At 40.5% G+C, this 22,207-nt stretch overlaps 1 protein-coding gene across 2 annotated transcripts in view; it reads right to left on the reverse strand.

The window, feature by feature from the left end:
• Window positions 1-22,207, reverse strand: part of LOC138513606 (sodium- and chloride-dependent GABA transporter 2-like) — a 771,005-nt gene that overhangs the window by 678,491 nt on the left and 70,307 nt on the right. For both annotated transcript variants that reach the window (XM_069628589.1, XM_069628590.1), the window contains exon 2: window positions 19,721-19,939. In XM_069628589.1, coding sequence (XP_069484690.1) covers window positions 19,721-19,934 — 214 coding nt within the window. In that variant the 5' untranslated portion in view covers window positions 19,935-19,939. The remainder of the gene's footprint in view (window positions 1-19,720; window positions 19,940-22,207) is intronic.

A 22,207-nucleotide genomic window follows, 5' to 3' on the forward strand; every position in this document is an offset into this window, starting at 1 on the left:
TGTACACCCACCTGGTTTCCTTGTTTAGTTGTCATGAGTGGAACAGTTTTTTCAATGACTGAGTCACACTGCAAAGCCGTGCCATCAACAGCCCAAGCTGGTTCAGGGGTAGCTTTGAGTAGCACCAGAATAGCCATGATTTTTAGCATTATGTATGTCCATGTAATGAGCGTTGGAACCCAAATCCAATGTAACTGGGGTAGATGTGCTAGCTACCCCCAGATACCAAAAAACTGATTTGGAGACAGATATGAGTAGATAGGCACAGTGGGCCTCATCACGAGTTGGGCAGTAACGCTGGCGCTATTAGCGCCGGTGCTAATAGTCCTACCGCCAAACCCCCGGCGCTATTAGCGCCGGATCACGGGTTTGGCGGAACGGTTATTGCCCATTGCCCATTGGGCCCATTCGGGAATTCCTCATTCCCCATTGGGCCCAATGGGGAACATTTTTGCTATTACCGCCAGGGGATTTCCCGCTGGCGGTAAACGCGGTGAAAATCAGCAAATTTGCAACAGATTTCCCCCCAGCTTAGAGCTGGGGGGAAATCTGCTAAGGTCATGATCTGGTGGACCCTTAAATGTGGCGGTAATAGTGCTATCGCCGCATTTAAGGGTTCCGGCCAAACTCGTGATGAGGCCCAGTCTGTCTATTTAGTAAGTAGCCATGACTTAGAGACCCATTCAACAGGACCCAACTACAGAAGAGTCTTGGCAGTTCCCACCTTTTTAGGGTTTTACCAAATACAGGAAGATTCAAAGAGAGAAATCAGAAAATGCAGATCATTACTAGAAGATCCAAAGTCGGAGAAATAGGGGAGGACGAAATCAGGAAATCCCTATACACATCCACGTTGGAGAATCAGAAGGAAGAGAAAATGCATTTCCTTGATCAGGTGGTGCTGGGACTAGATGAGATTTTCCTCCCTACAGACATCCACACAAATGGCTATGATAACAGTGCTCAAGCCCATTAAGTCCCCAAGTAAATGTGCATCAAAGGGAGCCCTGTCATTGGTAAAGATTACAAAATTCTAGCTAAAAGAATTGCAAATCGTCTTCTCCCCTGATAAATTGGGACCAGGCGTTGACCACTCTCGACGTGGAGAAGAGTTTTGACCCCATGGAGTAGCCTTTTCAAGTAGTTAAATGGTCTGGCTTAGGCACTTTCAATGCGGGGGTCTGCCTACTATATACAATCCCCAAATCCCTTGTGCTGACAAATAGGATGCAATCTGAAACATGGCACCAGGCAGGGCTTCCCAATGGCTCCTCTCCTTATTGCCCTAGACATAGAACCAGTTGTGTGCTTCCTTTGGGAATTCAGTCAACACATGGGGATTTAGGATATACTCAGCAAGTACTTTGTTCTCCATAAGCACAGACAATGGTATCCAGTGATGTTACCGAATAAAAAACAGAGAATTACTTTTTTACCAAAACGAAAATACAGAATTTTTTTATAAAAATGTACATGGTGGTGTGGGGTAAAGGGGTAAAAAGTGTTGGGGATAGGGAGGGTTTAGAAGCACAGGGAAACAGGTTTATTTTGGGGGTACCCCTGAAATGAAAATAAAAAAATAAAATCAGATTTTTTTTCGGTAAAACGTTTTTTCTGAAATTTAATTCAGTGAAATCATATAGATCCCAGACAATATACTGCTATATAAAAAAACAGCCATTTCAAACTTTTGCTCTATTCGTCAATGATATTAAGCGATTTGGCAAACTAGCCGGTTTAAAGTTCATCTGGGATAAGTCAAAACTGCTGCTGCTAATATCAGTCACCGAAAACGTAGGCAAATGGTTGGGATTTAAATGGAATCAGACTTCATCAAATACCTAGAGGCAATGAGATCTACTGACGAGTCAATAGCGGTTTGTGAAAACTATGTTAAAACCCTGGAGGCACTGAAACAATGGATCAGATCTCCCATCTCACTTTTAGTCTGGGTTTCCCCAGTGAAAATGATGACTGCCCTAAACGTCTGTGCATCTTTGCAAACACCACTGTAATCCATGAAAGATAGTTCTGCTCACAGGAAAAGAAATGTGTGAGTAAACTGGCCTAGGCATCCAGCCAACCTTGCATCTCTTACTAAATCATACAACTAAGGGGGATTGGCTTTGCCAAATCCTGAGTTGTACTACCTGCCAGTACAAGCACAATCCACAATATGATGGTCTACAAACCAGCATGCATTCACACACATTGCTGTTAAAAAAAAGCATTGCTTACACAGCAGCACAGAGCTCTATCCTATGGGGCGACAACAGATGTCATAGAATGGTCCATGCCACCTGGTTGTTTCAGCATACACTGGCAAAATATGCACAATTTGTAGGGACAAAATTGCAATACTTGGCCCGATTTCACTACAGGCTGCACGGGGGAGGGGTGGAAATCACATTTCACAAACAATTATATCTGCATTTGTAAAGACTGGGAATCACCATACAACAGGACTTTTATAAGGATGACACTTTCTTATTGTGTATCTCCTTAGAACGGCTGAGAGCTAAAGGGCAAGTCGGTGCTTTAACCGTGTTTTATATTTCAGTCTTCTCCATCCCTTGAAAGCACGCCTACAGGCAACCCCTGCAAAAGCTCCCTGTCTAATCCCTTGCATACTACATCACGGACACTCCTACAAGTACTCCTGTCACAAGTCTATACGAAAGGGCATCAAAACCTTTGAAGCCCACTGCAGATAAGGTTAGGAAGAGGTGGGCAAAAAGCTCTTGGGACACAATATACCGATGAGAGGTGGACCGTAGCCTGTAAGCAAACACTGCACACTTGATAGAATGGTAGTCACAGCCTCACACACTTAAAGTACCTGCATCACTTCTATTATACATTGAAGAAGCTCAACTCATTTAAATCCTCCATCTCAGACAAATGGGCTAGGTGTCAACCATGTGAAGCTGACTTTGTGCACTAAGCATGGTACTGCCTCAAGATCGCCGGATATTGGGAACAAGCGATACAGAAGATTAACCTCATCACTGGTGGGAACATCCCAGGACCACTGCAGATTTGACTGCTTGGGCTTTTATGAGAATAGGATTAGTTAATTGGACGTTTCCTAGGAGTGGCTTTGACAGCGGCCAAATCATTGATATATAGATCATGGTACAGTGTCCGGTACCAACTCACAAAGCCCAAAGATATATTTTCTCCCTTATTTCATTTTCGATTTACACAATCATATCCCCAAGGGGGTAGTTCAGTACAACGAACATTATCATACGACCTCAGACATGGCATGACAAAACAAACGGTGATATTGCACATGGAGTTATAGTTTGTATCATGTTAGATTGTAATCTAAAATCTATAATTTTGCAGGGTTTAAAAGTCTTTGTGTAGACAGCCTCAATAATGAGCTGAGCGTGGAGAACTGAGTTGAACGCGTATACGTAATCTTTTTGATTTTGTTCCACAAGTCTATATTCATGTTTAACATCACGTTGAAAGTTAAGTTGTGATCAGTACCTTAACAGCAAATAGACTTATAGAGTGTTGGTCAAGTTATGAATAACTTGACTGCCCAATGTGCCATCCCAACATCGCTGCAGCATCGATTCACTGCAGATTCCATTGTTACAGGGGACGCCGGACTAGCTTTCCGAGCCACGTAATGGTGATGCCGTAATGTATAATGCCGATACAGGGTGGGAGGCTGTTTTTTCAGCCGCCTCCCTGTTCCTGTATCGGGCATTGACTCACTTTAAATATGGTAAGAAACTAAGCACTTCCCGCGGATATAGCGTTTGATAGCAGCGGTGCAGTACATGAAGTCAGGACACATTCAATAGTCTATGGCCCTTTTGTTTTCCTTGTAGGGATGACGGGAGAGAGAGGGATTGACACCATTTTCAGAACTGGGTAGAAAACCAACTTCTTGGATACTTAGCATCTTAAAGCAGGTTCGTTCATGGACAATATTGGGAGAAGTGTTGTGCCTTGCAAATTGTGACATAAGAATTATGAAAACTCTGTAGAGGGTGAGAGACTGTATTTACATTTTTTACAGCTCTCCAACTGGTGAATTTGTTCGGACAGTGTAGAACTTGGTAGAAATTCAACATCGGGGATACTCACCATCCTGAAGCAGGTTAGTTTATGGACAAATTCAGAGATATATTATATTGTGATACATGAGCTGTGAGGTTTTTGTATAGAGATTGTATTTACATGTTTTACAGCCCTTAAATTGGCGAATTTATACAGGCAGTTCAAGAACAGATCGGTCAGTCCAAGAATGGACAGGTCAGTACTCTGGCTTTTAGGAACAATTAGAATGGATACTGGCGCAGTAGCACAATAAGCTGATGGGTATTTTTTCCGTAATGTACCGTATTGATCATAAGAATAGATAACTATTATACCTGAAGAAGGGACAGATGGCCCCCAAATGCATAGTCTGGCATCAACAGGAAGCACCTCATTGTGAAAACTTAGTTTTGCTGATGTGGTACTGCTTGTATTTTACAAAGAACTGTTATCTATACTCACACACACACGCATGTACAATTCCCTTTGTGTATGTTATAAGAAAACTGAAACTTTATGTTTCATGATAACTCTTCCGTATAATGAATTGAGCAGAGTAGCTTTGTTGTTGATGTAACCTTTATTCGTATAAGAAGACAGCAGTTCACTGTTCGTCTCTGAATTATTGATTTTGCTTACATTATTTTTGTATGTTGAAAAAATCAAAGTGTTTTTCTTTCTGTTCTAAAAAACTTCATGAAAAATAGAGGAAGGGGTTGACCTCATGAGAGTGACTGGGTTATTCATCAGTGAGCCTGATGAATTGTGATCATTTGTGTTTATTTCCTCTGTAGCGAGGGTTGACGCCGGGCCCCTGAATAATAAGTGAATTTCTAGATTTATTTAAGACTGATTTTGAAGCAAAGAGTACCAGTAGTGCACCCTACTCAAACCTAGTCCCTGTAAGCATTGCAATAATGTGAAGTTTGTATAATCAAGATTCAGTTGCCCAATGTGTATTCTATATGTGAATGTGACACATTGCAAGTAACAACAGTTTGATAGTTAGGAGAGACACTCGTGTGACCAGCTGGAATGAACTTCGAAAATTAAGTCCATTCATTCTACCAGCTCTGTTGTAAGTGTGACGAATGAAGATGGATGGATGTTACATTTTGACGTCTGAACGAATTATACACTCAACTAACTTTGATTGTTTCTTTCTGGTTTGGTTTGGTTACCCTGTTATGTCCACAAAATGTCTGGCTACCCAAAGTTTAATTCCCATTTTCTGAAACTTTATTTTCTGAATGGGACTTTGGCAGAGAACAGTTCACTTGAAATCTAAGATGAATTATTGATAAATACCTATAAGAAATTCTGCGAAGCACAGAAAACTATTTCACTGAAGAGTGAAGACTACACCCCATGATGGTGGATCTGGCCCTACCTGGTTACAAAATATTTTGTGACAATATGAAATCAATCGAGGGTGGATTCTGCAATTCCCTTTTAAATGATTCTTACTCTAGAAGCTAGAAATCAATATTTAAACCATCTGACACATTTTAAAGCTTTAGATTTGAGATAGATACGAACAGTTTTGCTTGCAGTGTGGAAGATGAGTGTGCATGTTTTATACATTTGAGTTCTTTTTAGCTATTTTCAGATTTCATCAACTTGTCTTTAGAACATAGTAAAATCAGAAAAAAGGAGGAAGGAGTAGACTTGCTATGCTCAGCCAAAGCAGCCACCGAATACCAATTAAACACAAAGGTAGGCTGGTGGAGTGTCCGAACCTTTTGGTCCTTTTTCAGAAAGAAGGACCAGCAAGCAAGGTCTTAGGCGAGTAAGGAACTTTATTCTGGTGTGCCCTGGAGAGTTTGCCGATTGATGAGCATTGATCAGACTTGGATTTTGGAGACTGGAAAAGGTGGCAAGCTCTTCCAATCTTTGACAACATCTATCAAGAACATATACCACTACTGTCCTCCACCATAATGGATAGATTATACCAACCGTGTGAGTAAACCGCACTTATTTGATGTGGAGGAGAGACATGACGGTTTAGTCCTTATTATGTAGTTCAATTGTTTTTTTATTTAATACATTATCTCTTGCATGACCGATTTGACTCCACCAATCAGTGTGGCCACAACATGGTTTTAGAAATCAGAAGAGTTGATTTTGTATCTATCACCGTCCAAATGTCCGTGGATCAAGCAGATCACTTAGCTATTCCTTTCATAATTAGGGCAGGGATCCCATTTCGTAGCACATTTATCACTGTGCAACCATTTTGACAAAAACCTAGAAAAGGGGTTTCTACTGAGAAGTTTGACATTTTCTTACTAGAGTGTGGCTCAAATGCAACTTGTACAGTAGATCATGTGCCAGCATTAACATCCTTAAAAGCCTCACTCACTATACAAGGCCACTGCATAAACACATAAAAGCAAAGCTGTAGCTCGTCCATGCAAAATGAGTTACCGGCCTCATTACGAGTTTGGAGGTACTGCTTAATAAGGGCATGGCTACCCCCAAACTCGGGTCCGGGTCCCACAAAAGGGGACTTACCGGGCCATTCCGACCTTGGAGGGTCCAGTTATTCCCTTACACGGGACCCGGACCCGGTACGTCCCCATTTGAGCCCCCATAGGGCTCAATGGGGATGGGGAGGATGGTAGCAGCGGTACCTTTCATAACGGTACCGTTGCTACCATCCTGGTATGCTTGCGGGTGCCGTTCTGCACGCCTGGTCTGACCAGGCGTGCAGAGCGGCCGCCGCGAGCAAACTCGTAAATGTTGCGGCATGGCAACAACGATTCCGGTAGCACTACCGGTGCCGTTGTTGCCTTACCGCAACATTCGTAATGAGGCCCAGTTCTTAAAAATATAGAAACAGCCTGTAGAAAGAGAAAGGTAGAACGTCAATTTCGACCTAGACAAAGCTTCACTGGCACAAGCAGTTCGAGGTCTGTCACTCTACAGGCAGACCAGCAGACACATATAACTTTGCCACTGTTATGCCCCATTCTCTGCATGCCAGCCAATAGCATTGGAAACAGCCTGGCAGTGGTCTAACATTGAGATGATTGGGTATCATGTCCCACATATGACCCCACCATGCCGGTTTGGCATTTGGGGGTGTAAAGGAAAGCTGGTTAAGGACGTAGTCAGACTGGAACATGCATTGTTGCATCTCTTCCATGGAGGTAATGATGTGTCATCTTGCTGGGACTCTTTCATCATTGGTTGAATAACTGCTTTGAACTGGAGTTTTATTCAGTGCTTTCCCTTTAAAGAGATCTCGCCCCGGGTCCACCTCGCTTCCATCTGAGTTTTAGTCAGTATTTGCACAGTGGGTCCTGGCAATGGTTGCCCATTTCTAGGTGCCAAGAATGATCGGAGGTCAGGCCTGCCCTCCGATACCGCACCATAGAATCATTAGGACTCATAGTAAACTAGAAAAACTCTTGTATGGTGGTCAGATGACATGCGTTTCAAACTTAGATGACACCTTTGCAATACTGCACTAATGAACTTTCGCTGAAAAAGTGGAAAAACGACAGCTATATTTTGCATGAACAATTCTGCACATTTAGGTGGGATGCCCGCCTCAAGCTAATTATTAATATCTAGCTAAACGAATTTACCATTAAAAACTCTCTACAACTTTAGAGCCGCAGCTGAAAACAGTCCCTTTGAGTCAGACATTCTATGGAGAAAAACATTTGGCTGAACTCGGACCATTAGCATGGATAAAGCTGAGTCCCACACTAGGACAACAACCCAGCTTTTGCAAATTGACACAAACAAAAACACAAAATGACTGGGCAGGGCAGTGAAGTCAAAGCTCACACCCTATCAGTTTTGCTTAAGGAGTAACTCATTAGTATGGGAAACAATATGTAAAGAGGTCTTTCTGTGCAAAGAGCTATGCAAAGTATTGAAAAGGACTGCTAATCCGGGTGGACTCACATGCACCCCAGGAATAGAACGCAATGAATCACTGATATGTTTCATTGGAGCACCAGCCTTACCCGGCTCACAGACCAGAGTAAGGCTGACAGTGAAAAAGGTTCTTTGAATGGGATGCAGAGAAAGACTGGTGAGAGATTCGTAAAAACATACAATAAAGAAAGCAACTGTTGTTGGCTGGTCTTCTATCTCTTTTTTAACTCACACAAACATGTCATACGCAGAGACATCACATGTGGACCGCATTTGATTACCCCAGTTACAGGTCACGGAGCCACGATCCATTCCAACTTCCAGATCACTGAGGTAGAGATGCCAACAAGTGATTCATTTTGCTCTGAACTGCTTTGTCCTGATGAAAGATCTTTCACTCAAAAAGGGTGAAACATTTGTCAACCTACATATTGTAGGCTAAACACATACCATTTTCTCAACCTACATCTAAGTATATTTGATTTAAAGACCAGTTGTTTATGCGTGTCGTGCTCCAGTCATATTTTTCAAATTCCTGACACAGCATTCACAAATCACAATGGTTGCCAAAAGCCTAGATAAAGGCGATGGAAGTAAGAAAGTGTCGGTGACCCGATATTAAAACATTGTTGTAAGCTGGATACAAGAGAAAGTGAAGCAAAGAGCGGAGAAGTCCTGGCAGGTTTGTGAACCAGGCAACCAGTGAGTCTGGGAATCACACCCAAGCAAGAAAGGGATGACACCCTGGCAGGCATGTAAACCAGGGGTGACAAGAAAAAATGATAAAATGCAAGGTTCATCGCCCTTTTTCAGGAAAAACAAACAATACCTTTGCAGGAGAGGATACCAGGGAAAGGAAGAAGGATTGAGCAAGCTCAGGGGTCAAAACCCCTATGTGTGAACGCCTGTAATAGATAAGGGAACATTCATGCCCCTTGAAAGAATTCCAGAGCTAAAATCAAAGAAACTAAGCAGAAAGGAAGAGTCTTATCCCCTTAAGGAACCAAAGTCTCAAGAGATGAAACAAAACAGTGTAACCCTGGCAGGGAAGTTAACCAGGGGTAGAAAGATACGTGAAGAAAGCTAAAGCTTTGGAATAGCAACACAGGGTTTAGAGCAGCAACACAGGGGGGAAGCCATACCCTTTGAGAGATGAACAAGAACAAGAGAAGATGTTCGATTCAATGAAGATTAAAGGCGTTCAAGGGTGGAGTTATTCCCCTCTAACACTTCAATAAAACTCTGAAATAACGTGGATAAGAAGGAATATTCAAGAAGAGAGTCATCTCCTTGGAAAACATTGGAACATTATTGGCTGCATCAAAAGTACCAGACTGCTGGAAAGAAAAATAGGGGAAGGGAGAACCCCTGTTTCCTGGTAAAACAGTATTTCCTTTTTCCTTTTGTGCACCTTGGAAGTTTATGTCTGGAACTTTAAGAAGAAGCTATACATTTTTAGCTCAAAGAAACCCCATCTGCACCTTGTATTCAGTTTGGCATGTAAGGGTCAGTTTAGAGTTTGACACGCGACAGGGGACACTTTATTTGTTAAACATCCTGACACAGACATTCATTAGCCTTGTTGAGGCAGGGAAAACCTCCCATAGACATAGGGACAGGTACTAGTTCCCCAACCCTGCTTATTATTTTGACAATAAAAGCGTTATTTCAAACACAAAAGTTAATATTGTGTCCGACTCTGACTACTGACCCCTTACAGCTGGTACCAACCATTACGTCCGCTATGCTAACAAACTCTCTTTATTCAGACTGTTCCTCTGCCCCCATCCTGTGCTCAATCTCGCTTTCATTCATGTTCTCTTCGGGCTCCTAAATTCTGGAGTTCTCTTCCTCTAGCTATTCACTCTCTCACTTCCTCCCCCTCCTTTTGTTCACAATTAAAAGCTCATTTTCTGTCTTCCTCTTAATGGATCATAGTATACGAATGTTACTTAATTTGTACAGTTGTAATTAATTATTGTACAGCGATTTTACTCCAAGTGCTATATAAGCACAAATAAAAACAAAACCCCTGGACACTTTGATTTTACCCAATTCTCCATCGCAGAAACATTTCTGGATATTTAAGGAGGGGAGTTCAAGTGTATAAATGGTATCGCAAATGACGTAGGATTTCGAAACACCCTATCAGGTTCTTTAGCAGCCCGTTCCCCTACTCATCTTTTCAAGCAACTTCTGCAAACTAATTTGGTATCTGAAACATCTAGAACTTTTATTAATGCATCCTTCTCTTCTGGAAAATCATCAACTGTGTTCAAATAAGCCTTCTGCAAGTGACTTTAAAAAAGGATGGTGTGGACTGTTCTAACCCTAACAATTTCAGTGCCATCTTGAATTGTAAATTCATGGAGAAAATAATTGATAATGCGACTTACACACAGCTTGTTAAATACACAGATGAAACTCCATTACGAACCCTTAGCAGGCAGGCTTTCGAACCAAACTGAACACTGAATAAGTCCTTTTATCTATCTGGGACAAACTCAAAAAATAAATGGAGATAAGGACAAAGTATAAGCTGTAATTTGACTGGACCTCTCACTTGTCTTTGAACTCGTTGACCATTCCATTGTTAAATAGACCCATTATGATTTGGGCATCTGAGCATATATTATGGATTGGATATTATCAGTCCCTACTTCTCTGACCCCAAAAGATGTCTTTTTGGAGTCCTCCCTGGTACCTTGGTACCATTTAACCTGTTCTTCTCACTTTGTCCTGAGTTTTTGAGATCACTCAATTTATCATGTTATAATTATGCAGATGATACTCATCTCTTTCCCTGTGAAATATATGATCCTAATTGCCACCGACCCCGATTTTAGCATTGTATTATATGTTTTTAACTGCTTCTTCACTGAAAAGACTGCTACTTTCCGGATGCACCATCCATTTACTTTAGCTTTCATTATTTAAAAAATTTGAGAACTAAATTATGGAACTTCTGCTTCCTTATCCTACTCTACCCTTCAGTAGCTCCAGCACTTTATACCATCTTCAGCAGTCTTTATACATAGTCAACACCTATATATTGGGGTTATGGGTGAAAGGATCGAATACAAAGGATTTTTTTGGGGGGGCCAAACCCCCGTTTTTAGGCAAAAAAACATTATTGTTAGCTATACCAAAACCCCCCAAAAAAAGACATAAAAAAAGGCATTTGGTCTTTTTTTCTGTCCTTTTTTACTCAAATGTATTGCATTCGATCCTTTTGTTTTCGAATGAATGACTGGACACCATATATTGGATGTAGTAATTTAGATGTTAGTTTGAATGTAATGTATTGCACCAAAACACCCCAAAAAATGTGTGGGTTGCGGAGTCTGGCACTAGAACTAGGTAATGGCACTGAAACCTGGTGTCATCAAAGAGGTATCAAAGATAAGTGTGTTGTGCTCATCCCAATATTAGAATAAGCAAAATATGTTTAATTACAAATTAAATGGACAATGATTATACTCTTTTAGATACGAAAGGAACAAACTATTGTGTGTTATGTATTCACTCACTGGGTATAAATAAGAACAACAATGACTTGGTTGCCAATTAAACAGTGAGTTGGTTGCCAACGCATGCTTCAAACACTGAAATAGATTGATTCAATAATTATTGATTACAAATTATTTTGCACAACCAATAATTTTGCAAAAATATACGCTGAGGAAAAACGTACCAGAAGAGAAAGAAAAGAAAAAATATAATTGTATGTTGTTATTCATATTTTCATGTTGATTCAGAAAAAACAATTTTCATATTAGAAGCATTTTAACTAATCCTCTGTATTCATACAGTTGCTAAAAATTGAAGATAACTTCTAGGTTTTGTAACTCAGCCACAAAATAAAATATTGTTGGTTCTTTATTATCCAGTTTAAATCATGTACATCCTGATTTATCCAAATATAAAGTGTATTTAAAACATTGTTTTATATTAAATACAATGTAAAATCGTCTTTTTGTTAAACCATGGTATTTGCAATGTAACATTTATTAAAGTCTATTAACTATAAGAAGTATAATATGGGGTTGGTTAATTCCTCTTTATAGCTTTTCAGATCTTTTGTCACAGATCTTCGTGTTACCTCTCATTATTCAACGTTATGCTCAAGTAGCGCTATACTTTGTGTGTGGCTGTTAAAGTTATACAATTATATTAGTAGTATATCTGACATGTAAGTGACTACTCCATGTAAATTAGATCTATATAGATAGTATTGTGATACTCACCAATTATGCATGAATTCGTTTTTCAAAAAATGCAGCAACAAAGACAGAGCACGAGAGGGAGAATTTAGCTCCCAATATTGTCATGACTTGTATCACAATTTAGTAATATTTATTTTTATTAGTCTGTGACTCTGCTGAATACAAATGGCACATTTATATCTTTATGCATACAGATAGGAAACAATTGAAAATATTATAGGGCAACTGGGAATAAAGCCATTTTCGTGAACAAACATACATATTATGAAACACGTGTTTATGCATGATAGCTTTTCCTTCCAGAGGCACCCTCTGAAGTGATGAGCACGTTAGCGCACACCTGTCTGCTAATCAGGAGACATGGACACAATGCTACATGGCTTCGCAGCTAGGCCTGCCTATAAGAAAGAATGTGGAACGATAGTAAGGTGGGCACTGAAATTACATTTTGAAGTGTGCAATAGATTTAAAGGTGCCTCCAACTACCAAAATATGATTAAGGAGCGTGTAGGTAACTCACACCAATTCTCTCTCCAATGGCTATAAATTTGCTCAATAATGGCTACACCACAATGTGAATAAAAATTCAAAACTCTAGCCTACAAAATCAGAATTTATCAGTGTGCGCAGTCATTATGTGCATGGATCCGTTAGCTTTGCTTCAGCAATACAATCAATAAATTAACAAAAATGATTTTCGGGCATTAACTGTTGTCTCCTTCTAACGAACTCAACCCTGTGTTAACAGTGGACTATTCAAACCTATGAACCGGCCATCTAACATGGCCAGCCATTTCAATCACCTACAACGGTGCTATCTTTTAAGAGTACCTTGGAAGACCTACTTGGTGGACACATGTGTTCCAAGGATACCATGAGCGCACTCCCATATGAACACTAGAGTAGTGCCTACATATGACACCCAGGCAAACCCCATGAAATACTCCCTTCTTTTGCCATTTGCAGTGAGCAGTACAATTACAGCATATGGAGAAACTGTTTAGTATGCTAGGGGACTCCCGCCCCCAGATAAGGGGAGGGGGGCCTAGGAGTCTTATAAGAAAAAATCCTAGTCCTGGGATGTAATTTGTGCTTCTTTACCAGAAACTCTGATCACACTCCAGTCACCAACTATCCACTTTCTCCCTGACAGGAAACGCCAGTCAGGCTTAGCTGTCAAAATCACAACTGCGATTGGATCTCTAATATGTCATTGGAAGGTGGACCTTCCTGAGTTACATACCCTTTAACAGCAAGCACTCACCCATGTAGAGAAGAATGTGTCACCATGGGTCCAGCAGCTGGCCAATGTGATGATGCCAATGCACAAATAGTAAAGGAGAGAACATTAACCCTCTGCTCCCCTGTAGATCCCACATCTATATATATATATAATGTGTTATTTATATAGCGCCTTTATCCAAAGCACTTTACAGAGCACATATTTACATACAATATCACTGAACCGAAATTGGTACTCATTTATCGACCTTGGAAGGATGAAAGGCTGAGTTGGCTTTGCCGGGATTCAAACCTGCGACCTGCACATCACGCTCAGATCGCTGCAGCGAGCACTCAATCCGCTAAGCTATTTTACCAGCTATAAAACGCTTAGGTATGTTTCTGTACTCAGCTGATGCAATTCATCAGTGTTAAGTTGCCCTCAGCTGTCAAAATGGCAAAGTGCACCGCTGTATGCCCTTCCACTTCAACAACAGCTATCATTATAACAAAAAGAATCAGCACGGTGAATCAGCACGGTTATACGCCGTCACCTTCACCTTCCACTAACACAAACATTCAGAATAATTTCACGTTACTTCTTTCCACCCCCACCTCTCTTCACACAGGGCACGCCGGGTCCATTGTCAATGAACAGTTAATTACTAGCTCATGGTTAAAGAACGAAACGCTGTAGGAGGAATGCCACCTAACAAGCCAAAACTGAAAGTAGGTGCTGTAATTATGTTACTACACAATCTTATGCCATCAGGGAGACTCTGCAATGGAACAAGGTTGACAATTACGCTTCTACAAAGACACATCGCAGAGGCCTGTTTAATCGGTGGAACTTAGATAATGTTCTTATACCGCACATACCTCTAATTTCAACTGATACAAATATACCTTTCAAATTCAAAGGAAAATAGTTATCTATATGTTTAGCCTTTTCAATGACCATTAATAAATCACAGGGACCCACGCCCACATCCTGGAATTGATCAGTGGTAAATCTGATATTTAAGAAGGGAGACAGAAGTGACCCTATGAATTACCGACCGATATTGACCTTAAAGATCTGCTAGAATGGTATATGTTACGCTGGGGACAGCTAGTAAAGACAGAAGACACATGGGTTACCATTCAAGCAAGAGGTCAGACATAAACTTTAGAATTTTAGGAGCATTATGCTACGTAGCATAAATGCAGCGTAGTATAAAATGTGCACATTCCACTTTAATTTTCCTCATTTTAGCAATGCTTTTTTATTATAACCTCATTCTCACACATACTGTCAGGAACATATACTCAAATGTACTCGAATCCAACGTGTACCAAAGATCCTAAAATAATAAAAGCATCTGATTTAATCAAAACAATACTTCTGAAGATAAGATCTGATGGAAACCTTATGATGTGGTTGTAATTAATTTTAATCAATCGATTATTTTGGGCCAAAGCCCATAAAAGCATTGTACAGAGCACATCAGGCAGTTAGAAACAAAAAAGGAAATTAATACATACATTACATGCGATAAAACATTGTCGAAAACCAGCGCCAGTGTACATAAAGAGAGAATCAATATGCAGATGTGATTTCCAATGGTAAATTCAATTCTTTAAATGTCACCCGATTCTCCATGCTTTATTCAAATAACTAAAGACTGCACACGTTACATCCTTATGAACGGTCATTTTACATATGGTATATGAGTCAGTTGAAGAGCATATGTCATATTTTACAAAGACGGTGTAAAGGAATCTCTTTCTCAGTTTGCCATTGGCCGGGCAGAATTTAAGGAGATGCTTATCAGATTCAACTTCTGTACATCGAAATGGGCAGAATTCTGAGGAATCACGGAACAATTTTTTGGGTTAGCTGGGAAACAGGAAGAACGTGCAATAACAGTGCCCTATTCGGGTTTGGAAACATATTATTAAGGTAGGATTCAGGGCCAGATCAACCTGGCATGGAAGGTAACCTGGGAATCTCGTTAATTTGATAGAGTCTAAGATCAGAGTCTCCTGGTTTAAGATGTCAAGTTTAGACCTGATTGTTCTCACAGTTTCATCTGAGGTGATAGCACTATCGGAAAGGAGAGGCCATTTTGTGGAAAAGGTGAGGTATTGGTTGGTGTGAGCAAGTGGTATTGAGTGGTGACTAGTGCAAGACTAGTGAGTGGGATTCTTAGAGGGGGTGTAGGGATTGAGTGAAAAGTCCTTTTGAGAGTGAAAGGATTGTGACAGGGGAAAAGGTGGGGTGGAGTTGAAGTAGTAGTGTGGAGGAGGGACCAGTAGTGTGGCGGTAGGAGTGGTAATGTGAAGGCAGGAGTACTAGTATGGAGGGGGGTGTAGTAGTGTAGAGGAGGGTAAGGTAGTGTGGAGAAGGAATTAGAAGTGTGGGGGGGTAGTGGTGAAGAAGAGGGAGTAGTAGTGTGTAGGGGGAAGTAGTAGTGTGAAGGAGGGAGTAGTAATATCTAAGGGTGGAACTTAGTAGCTAAAGGTGAGAGAGACATTGGAGGGGCAGAGAAGGAAACCATAGGGAGTAGAAGGAGTGAAGGTGGGCGGAGTTTGGAGAGGAGAGTAGAGAAATGAGAATACAATACAGAGACATGAAGAGGAATATCAGGATGTGAAAGGAAGACCAAATTGCACAGAGTGTCTGAAGGTACAGTCCCAGATTCTCTGGTAGCTACTAACCAAAGCGGTACAGTAGGAAGAGTTTTAGAAAGTCCCTGAGGGAGTCTGGATAAAGAAAGCAATCACTGTTTGGTTATCTCCACTAGCAAGATAGGCAGTAGACAGTAGTGGTCAGTGTAATTGTCTCTATTTACCAAACCCGGACTCCTTGATTAGTGTGGGAAACAACATTTCTAGACGAGAGAAGAAATCTTGGCCGGAGAGAAGAAATCTTGGCCGGATTTCTATACATAAAAAATATACATGTGTTAAGGAAGGTTGTAACACTTCCAAAAAAAAACAGCAACAACATGTCACACAATAATCCCTGCACACACGAACAAGCCGAGGGGAAGGACGAAAGGCAAGACAACCTACAATTAAAGATTTTCAACATCTCAAACAGAACACTTACTAACGAGGAAACATCAGTACTTTCCTTAGGCCTATCCTTTAGCCCCACATACAGTTACGACTACACTTCAACAAGGGTAGATCTTTATACATTTTTGAGAAAACTCAAATTAACTAAATTTGTAACGTGCAATATACAAAAGGAAATTGACATCATCCTAGTAGCAACACTGCTGTCTATGAAAAAGTGCATGTTTTTTTTTATTGGTATAATCTGTGAACTGAATCTGTTCTATTTTGTCAGAGAAGACACACTGAGATTGAATGCTTTCCCATGATCGCACTCTTTGGTTAAGTCGTGAAGCCGGGATTTGCGCCCAGTCTAGGTACTGATTCACATCGATTTTCAGCTCCTGTTGTGCAGCAAGATACTATTTGTGAATGTTTGGCTTCCAAAAGCTAAAATGGTAGTATGTTTTATATAGATAACTTGAAAGGTACACAAACCAGAACATTAGGAAGCCCAGCAACATATAAGAAATCATTATATTGATTAGTTAAGCAAAACTAGATTTATTGTAACTTTATACTCCCCATCAAAAAGGAAAAACTACAAGTCCCAGACTGCAATGTGATGCGGGCCAACAAATCTACTCTGAGTAAACTGTATACACAACTTAAAGGGAGAACAACAAACAGAAAGATATGTTTGTGGAATAAATCAATATGAATGCACTACAGTTATCCTTTCATCAAATCAAGCACCAATACTTCATATCTCAGCATCACCTCGTACAAAGAAAAAATGCAAAAAACGAACTTTTAAAAAAAATCTTCTGTAGCTTGGATGGAACTATTCCACGCTAATTAACCGATACTTTCTGAAAAATATTCCACAGTAAATCAAGACAAATATTAAAGAAAAAATAATATAAAACATCACAACAACACATTCCTAATGTTTCTTCAAAAGAAAAGGGAAAAACCTTTGGCATTCCTTATTCATCACAAGCAGCCTCCAAAATACATAATTTTCTTTCTCAAAGGAACAGGTACACATTTATCATGCCATATTATTCACAGGGCCGTTACCGCACATTTCCACCCTCACACCGAGGCACGAAAGCCATTCGCATCCCAGGGTTCATCTGCAGTGTGAATGGCTTTCTTTCATTTTCCTCCAGAGGTTGGGGCCGCAAGCGACGCCAATCTCTGAAGGAAAAAAAAGAAACAAAGTTGACCGCCACCATAGGGAAAAGGAACAATGGACTAGGTCCCTTTCATATTTTAACGGTGACGGCCGGAGCGGAAGGTGATGCAGACTGGATCTCAAAGCTCCGGTCCCATAGGTAGGTGGGGTGGGGAGAGGTTCTGTTTGGTTGGGTGGGGTATGGGGGTGGGGAGGCAACAGGGAGATGCTCCCTGTTGCCTCCCCACAAAAAAACAATTGGCACCACCTAGGGAAGGCCTCGGGTGGCTGGACCAGCGGATGGGATAATATATATTCTCTCCCCCTGTTCCATCCGCCTCATTGGTCAATGGCTCTTCCCAGAGTGCAAATGCAATACAAATTATATTCACAAGGAAGGCAATTCAATGTTGTAGTCATCCATCTTTCTTTTGGTTCAGCTCCTTGTAGAACTCAAACTCTGTAACAAATAAATGGCGACAAGATGTCCTCTGATGGTTTCATATGGAAACCAGCTTTTATATCCTAATTAATTCTCTGTGCTCAACTAGCTGCTGTACGTGCAATTCTGCCAGGTCATTACAAACCATGTCTCCGCGTGTATCTGTTTTGAACGAGCAGAAAATTAGCTTGCCTAACTGGCTGGTACAATTCTGGAAAGTCGCGCGTAGTGAATTTGAGTCCTACAGCAGCTAAATTTAAACATGGAAAGATGGATGACTACAAAGTTGAATGGTCTCCCCTTTGATTAGATTGGCAGCTAGCAGGAGGATTGACCAAGAGTGGAATTATCACTTGCAGTAAATATTCTGAGACCCACTGGAGGCCAAATGACCTTCACCAGGAGGAACACCACACTTCCTCTCGTAATATGGTGGATTTACTACCAAAACAAGTAGCGGTAACTGTAACCAACTTTGGCGGTTTTAACATCTGCAAATTCGCCAAACTCGTAATGAGGCCAAAGTCTGGCCTGCACTTTCAGCATAGTGTGGAATATGGCGAAATGTAGTGTGCAGGGCACCTTTATAGGCAATAACATTGTACATTAATTGCTCAATGAATGTTAATGAGGCTTATATGACATGGACTAAGGCCTCTGTACAAATGAACGCAATAAGTGCATTAAACCAGTGAGGGGAAATATTAACATGTTACACCACTGACATCAGAAATACAGATTTCAAATTTCCATTAAAATGTGACTATGACTTGTTGCAGTGGAGGATGCTTGGCATGCGGTGGTACAAGAGGAAGAATGCTAATAGCTTTATATCAACTTACAAAACTAAATTGACACCATAGAATAATGAACCTGTAGAAGACCGTGTTACTTCCCGCAGGCTGCCACAGAGATTATGTAGCCACCCAAAGAAAAGAGCTATGGTTGAAACATTCTGCTGAAAATTCCAGAGAAAAGAGTGTTCCTGTATTTTTGATGCTAGAAATCACTTTAGACATGACCCTATCCTCACCTTCCCCAATTACACCCACAACCACAGCCCACAAGCTCAGTGAGTTTGCCAGGTACATGGGCATCACTTTCCATGAATCTTAAGACCACCCCTCACCCTCAAATAGATTCATCAGTCGGCTTTTGCAAGCTAGAATGAGCAGTGAGGAAGATGTGACTTGTCCAAGTAATGACCCTCACTTAAGCTGTGCTTACGGGGAACCCCTTTTTCTTTCTTGCTGGCTAGAGCCCTACACAAGTGTTATCTAACTGGTAACCCATGGGAATAAAATCAACACCTAGTGGTAGGCAAAGGGATCACACAGCAATGCAGCCTTCTGATATTGGGCAAACCTGAAATATTGTGAACTCTTATGTTCTATATGAAGACATTAGTTAACATATCAAACACATTACTCATGTATGCACAGCAATGTAGTAAACTGCTTTGGCCTGTTTTAAAATTAAGTAAATTGAAAGCACCTGTCCGTCCAGCACTGTCCATTTTCTACTTATCTATGTTATTAGTATTTTAAAAATGTTCAATGTATCTGCCCACACCCCAATCATTCTTAAGTGTGGGCTGTGATATAACAGTTTGGACATCAAAGGAGCATTAGAGCGAGAGGAGTGCCTTCAACCTACCGCCGCCATTTTTGTAGCAGAGATAAGGGAATCGCCAAACGTTGCCCAGTCCAATGATTTCCCCAGCTACGGACAGCACAAACTCCAGCTTGTTGTTCCAGTGCTCGCGTTCCATTATCTCTGGCTTGCCCTCTTTCACCGTCTCCTTTTCCATGAGGGGATGAACAGGTATTTTATCTCCATTTCTAGCTACACCTGGAATCTTGTTATCCATCACACCTTTACAAAAAAAAAGAATTTACTTTTTCGTCTTGTGCAAACAAAATGTCATATTTATTTATCTATTATTATAGTTGTTTTTAATTCAAATAACTTCTACAACTGTTACAAATGACTTTTACATAAAACAACATAAAACGAATATGTATAACATCAAATAAATTCAATACAATTCATCTTGACTTAGATGATAAAAAATCTACATATCGTGTAAGGACGAGCAAACAGTTACAGTTCAAACCCCAATGCAATCAACATTAACTCTTACTATTTCTATACCCAGTCGTATCAAACAGTTAATTTGTGCCTCTAAATGTGCACTTATTAATAACTCTTTTAGGCTACTGGCATATGCAATTTTTCAATTTGATCATTTTCAGGGTACAGCATTAAATAAGTTGAACACTCCCCTGGTAAGGTGTCGGTTCCATTTTGGTACACAACACCTTTAAAATGTGAACATATTTTAGGTATGTTAGGTACACAATGGTGTCACTTGGTGATCCCTGCTGGTGATGCCCCCTAGAAATGTCTCTTTCTGTCTAGCAAAAGGTTGGTCCTGGAAAGATGATTCCCTAATATGACATCCACGTGGCATGCTGCCGGGCGCACCTAAGCATGTTGCTCTCCAGGGAGAATGGCAGGAACAGTGAAGATCCCTCTCGCGTGTGGCTTCTTTGCACAGCTGAGGATTAACTATATGCTGCCTCCCTGTTGCCCCAACTTCTGTTAAGGGATTTTTACTATTGGACTGTAGGTGCTCTCCTAGTTCATGCCTGTGACCACTTTCAACCCACTTTCCGGTGGTGTTGTGCTCTTTTTGCTCCCCACCATTTAAATGCTCAGGACACTGCCTGTGTGAAATAGGAGGTCCTAACAGGCTAAATGTCCCAGCATTGAATTGGATTGTGCCACGTATTGATTTGGTTTTCTCTTCTACTCTTTAACATGAGTTAAAGCGTTACCTGAAAGTGTTGATGGTTCGGCTGGGACCGCTGCATCTGCAAGAACTGTGTTGATTTCCACTTCCCCTTGAATTTTATTTTGCTGCCACATGCAAGCCTGGTAGGCTTATTGGAAGGGCATATATAAATTCAATGAAAAACTTTGTTAAAGGGACAAAAACCGAAAAACCTCTGAAATTCACATGTTATGGTAAGCTAAGCAACCATAACTAGTGCCACCACCGTGTACTGCTAAGACTAACACCCAGGACATCAAAGATGACATCACAAATGTCATTGATGACCTCACTGATGACATCACATGTGAAATTAATTTTGATGAGAAGTCCCTACAATGGGTTGTGTTTATAATGTTGGTAACAAGATGTCAGGGGTGATCGGGAGACCTATCGTGAACTACTTAATTGATTAAAGAAAGTACTCATCTAAACAACATTGTATTTGAGTGTTGTTAATACAGGAACCTAATAATATATAAACAAAGTCAATGGCTGCAGCATGCATCATTGAAGTACAATATTGATAATCTTGTAATTTTGGAAAGTGCAATAATGAATGCTACCATATGCGAGTTTTGAGCAATGCTAAACATGTAATAACTAGCTAACAATTCAAGACTTACTTCACTTTTGCTAGTACAAACAATACATATGAAGAACCACAATGCATACAAGTCAAAGGCACATACAGGGAAACTAAAGTAAGGAAGAAAGAAACCGCATCGTCAGAAAATGTTAATAACATTAAAGTTTATCTTCTTGTATACAAATGAAATGTGTGTTTGCGGCCTGCTTATTTTCCCATGTATGTGCATCATGAGCTGAGACCAAACCATATGGAACGTACTTTAAGAACATATGACAAGGTTAACGTCTAGATACAAAACCACCTGGCCTCGATATGTCAGTGAACAAAAACAAGTGGCTGTTATATGTGATGTAATCAGTGATGTCATCAATGACATTTGTGATGTCATCTTTGATGTCCTGGGTGTTAGTCTTAGCAGTGCACGGAGGTGGCGCAAGTTATGGTTGCTTAGCTTACCATAACTCACACATTTCTGAGGTTTTTCAGTTTTACTTGTATCCATAATGTCCCTTCAACACAGTGTTTTCATTGAATTTCATAGGTTTTTATTAGTGCAACTTAACCATAACATCCCTTTAATGAAGTTTTTTCATTGAATTTCATAGGTTTTTATCAGTGCAACTTAACCATAATGACCCTTTAACAAAGGTTTTTCACTGAATTTCATGGGTTTTTACCAGTGCATGCTATTTGCCTCCAACTTACTAATATCATA

Source organism: Ambystoma mexicanum, chromosome 12, assembly GCF_040938575.1.
Source record: "Ambystoma mexicanum isolate Mex_15411 chromosome 12, UKY_AmexF1_1, whole genome shotgun sequence".
NCBI lineage: Eukaryota > Metazoa > Chordata > Amphibia > Caudata > Ambystomatidae > Ambystoma > Ambystoma mexicanum.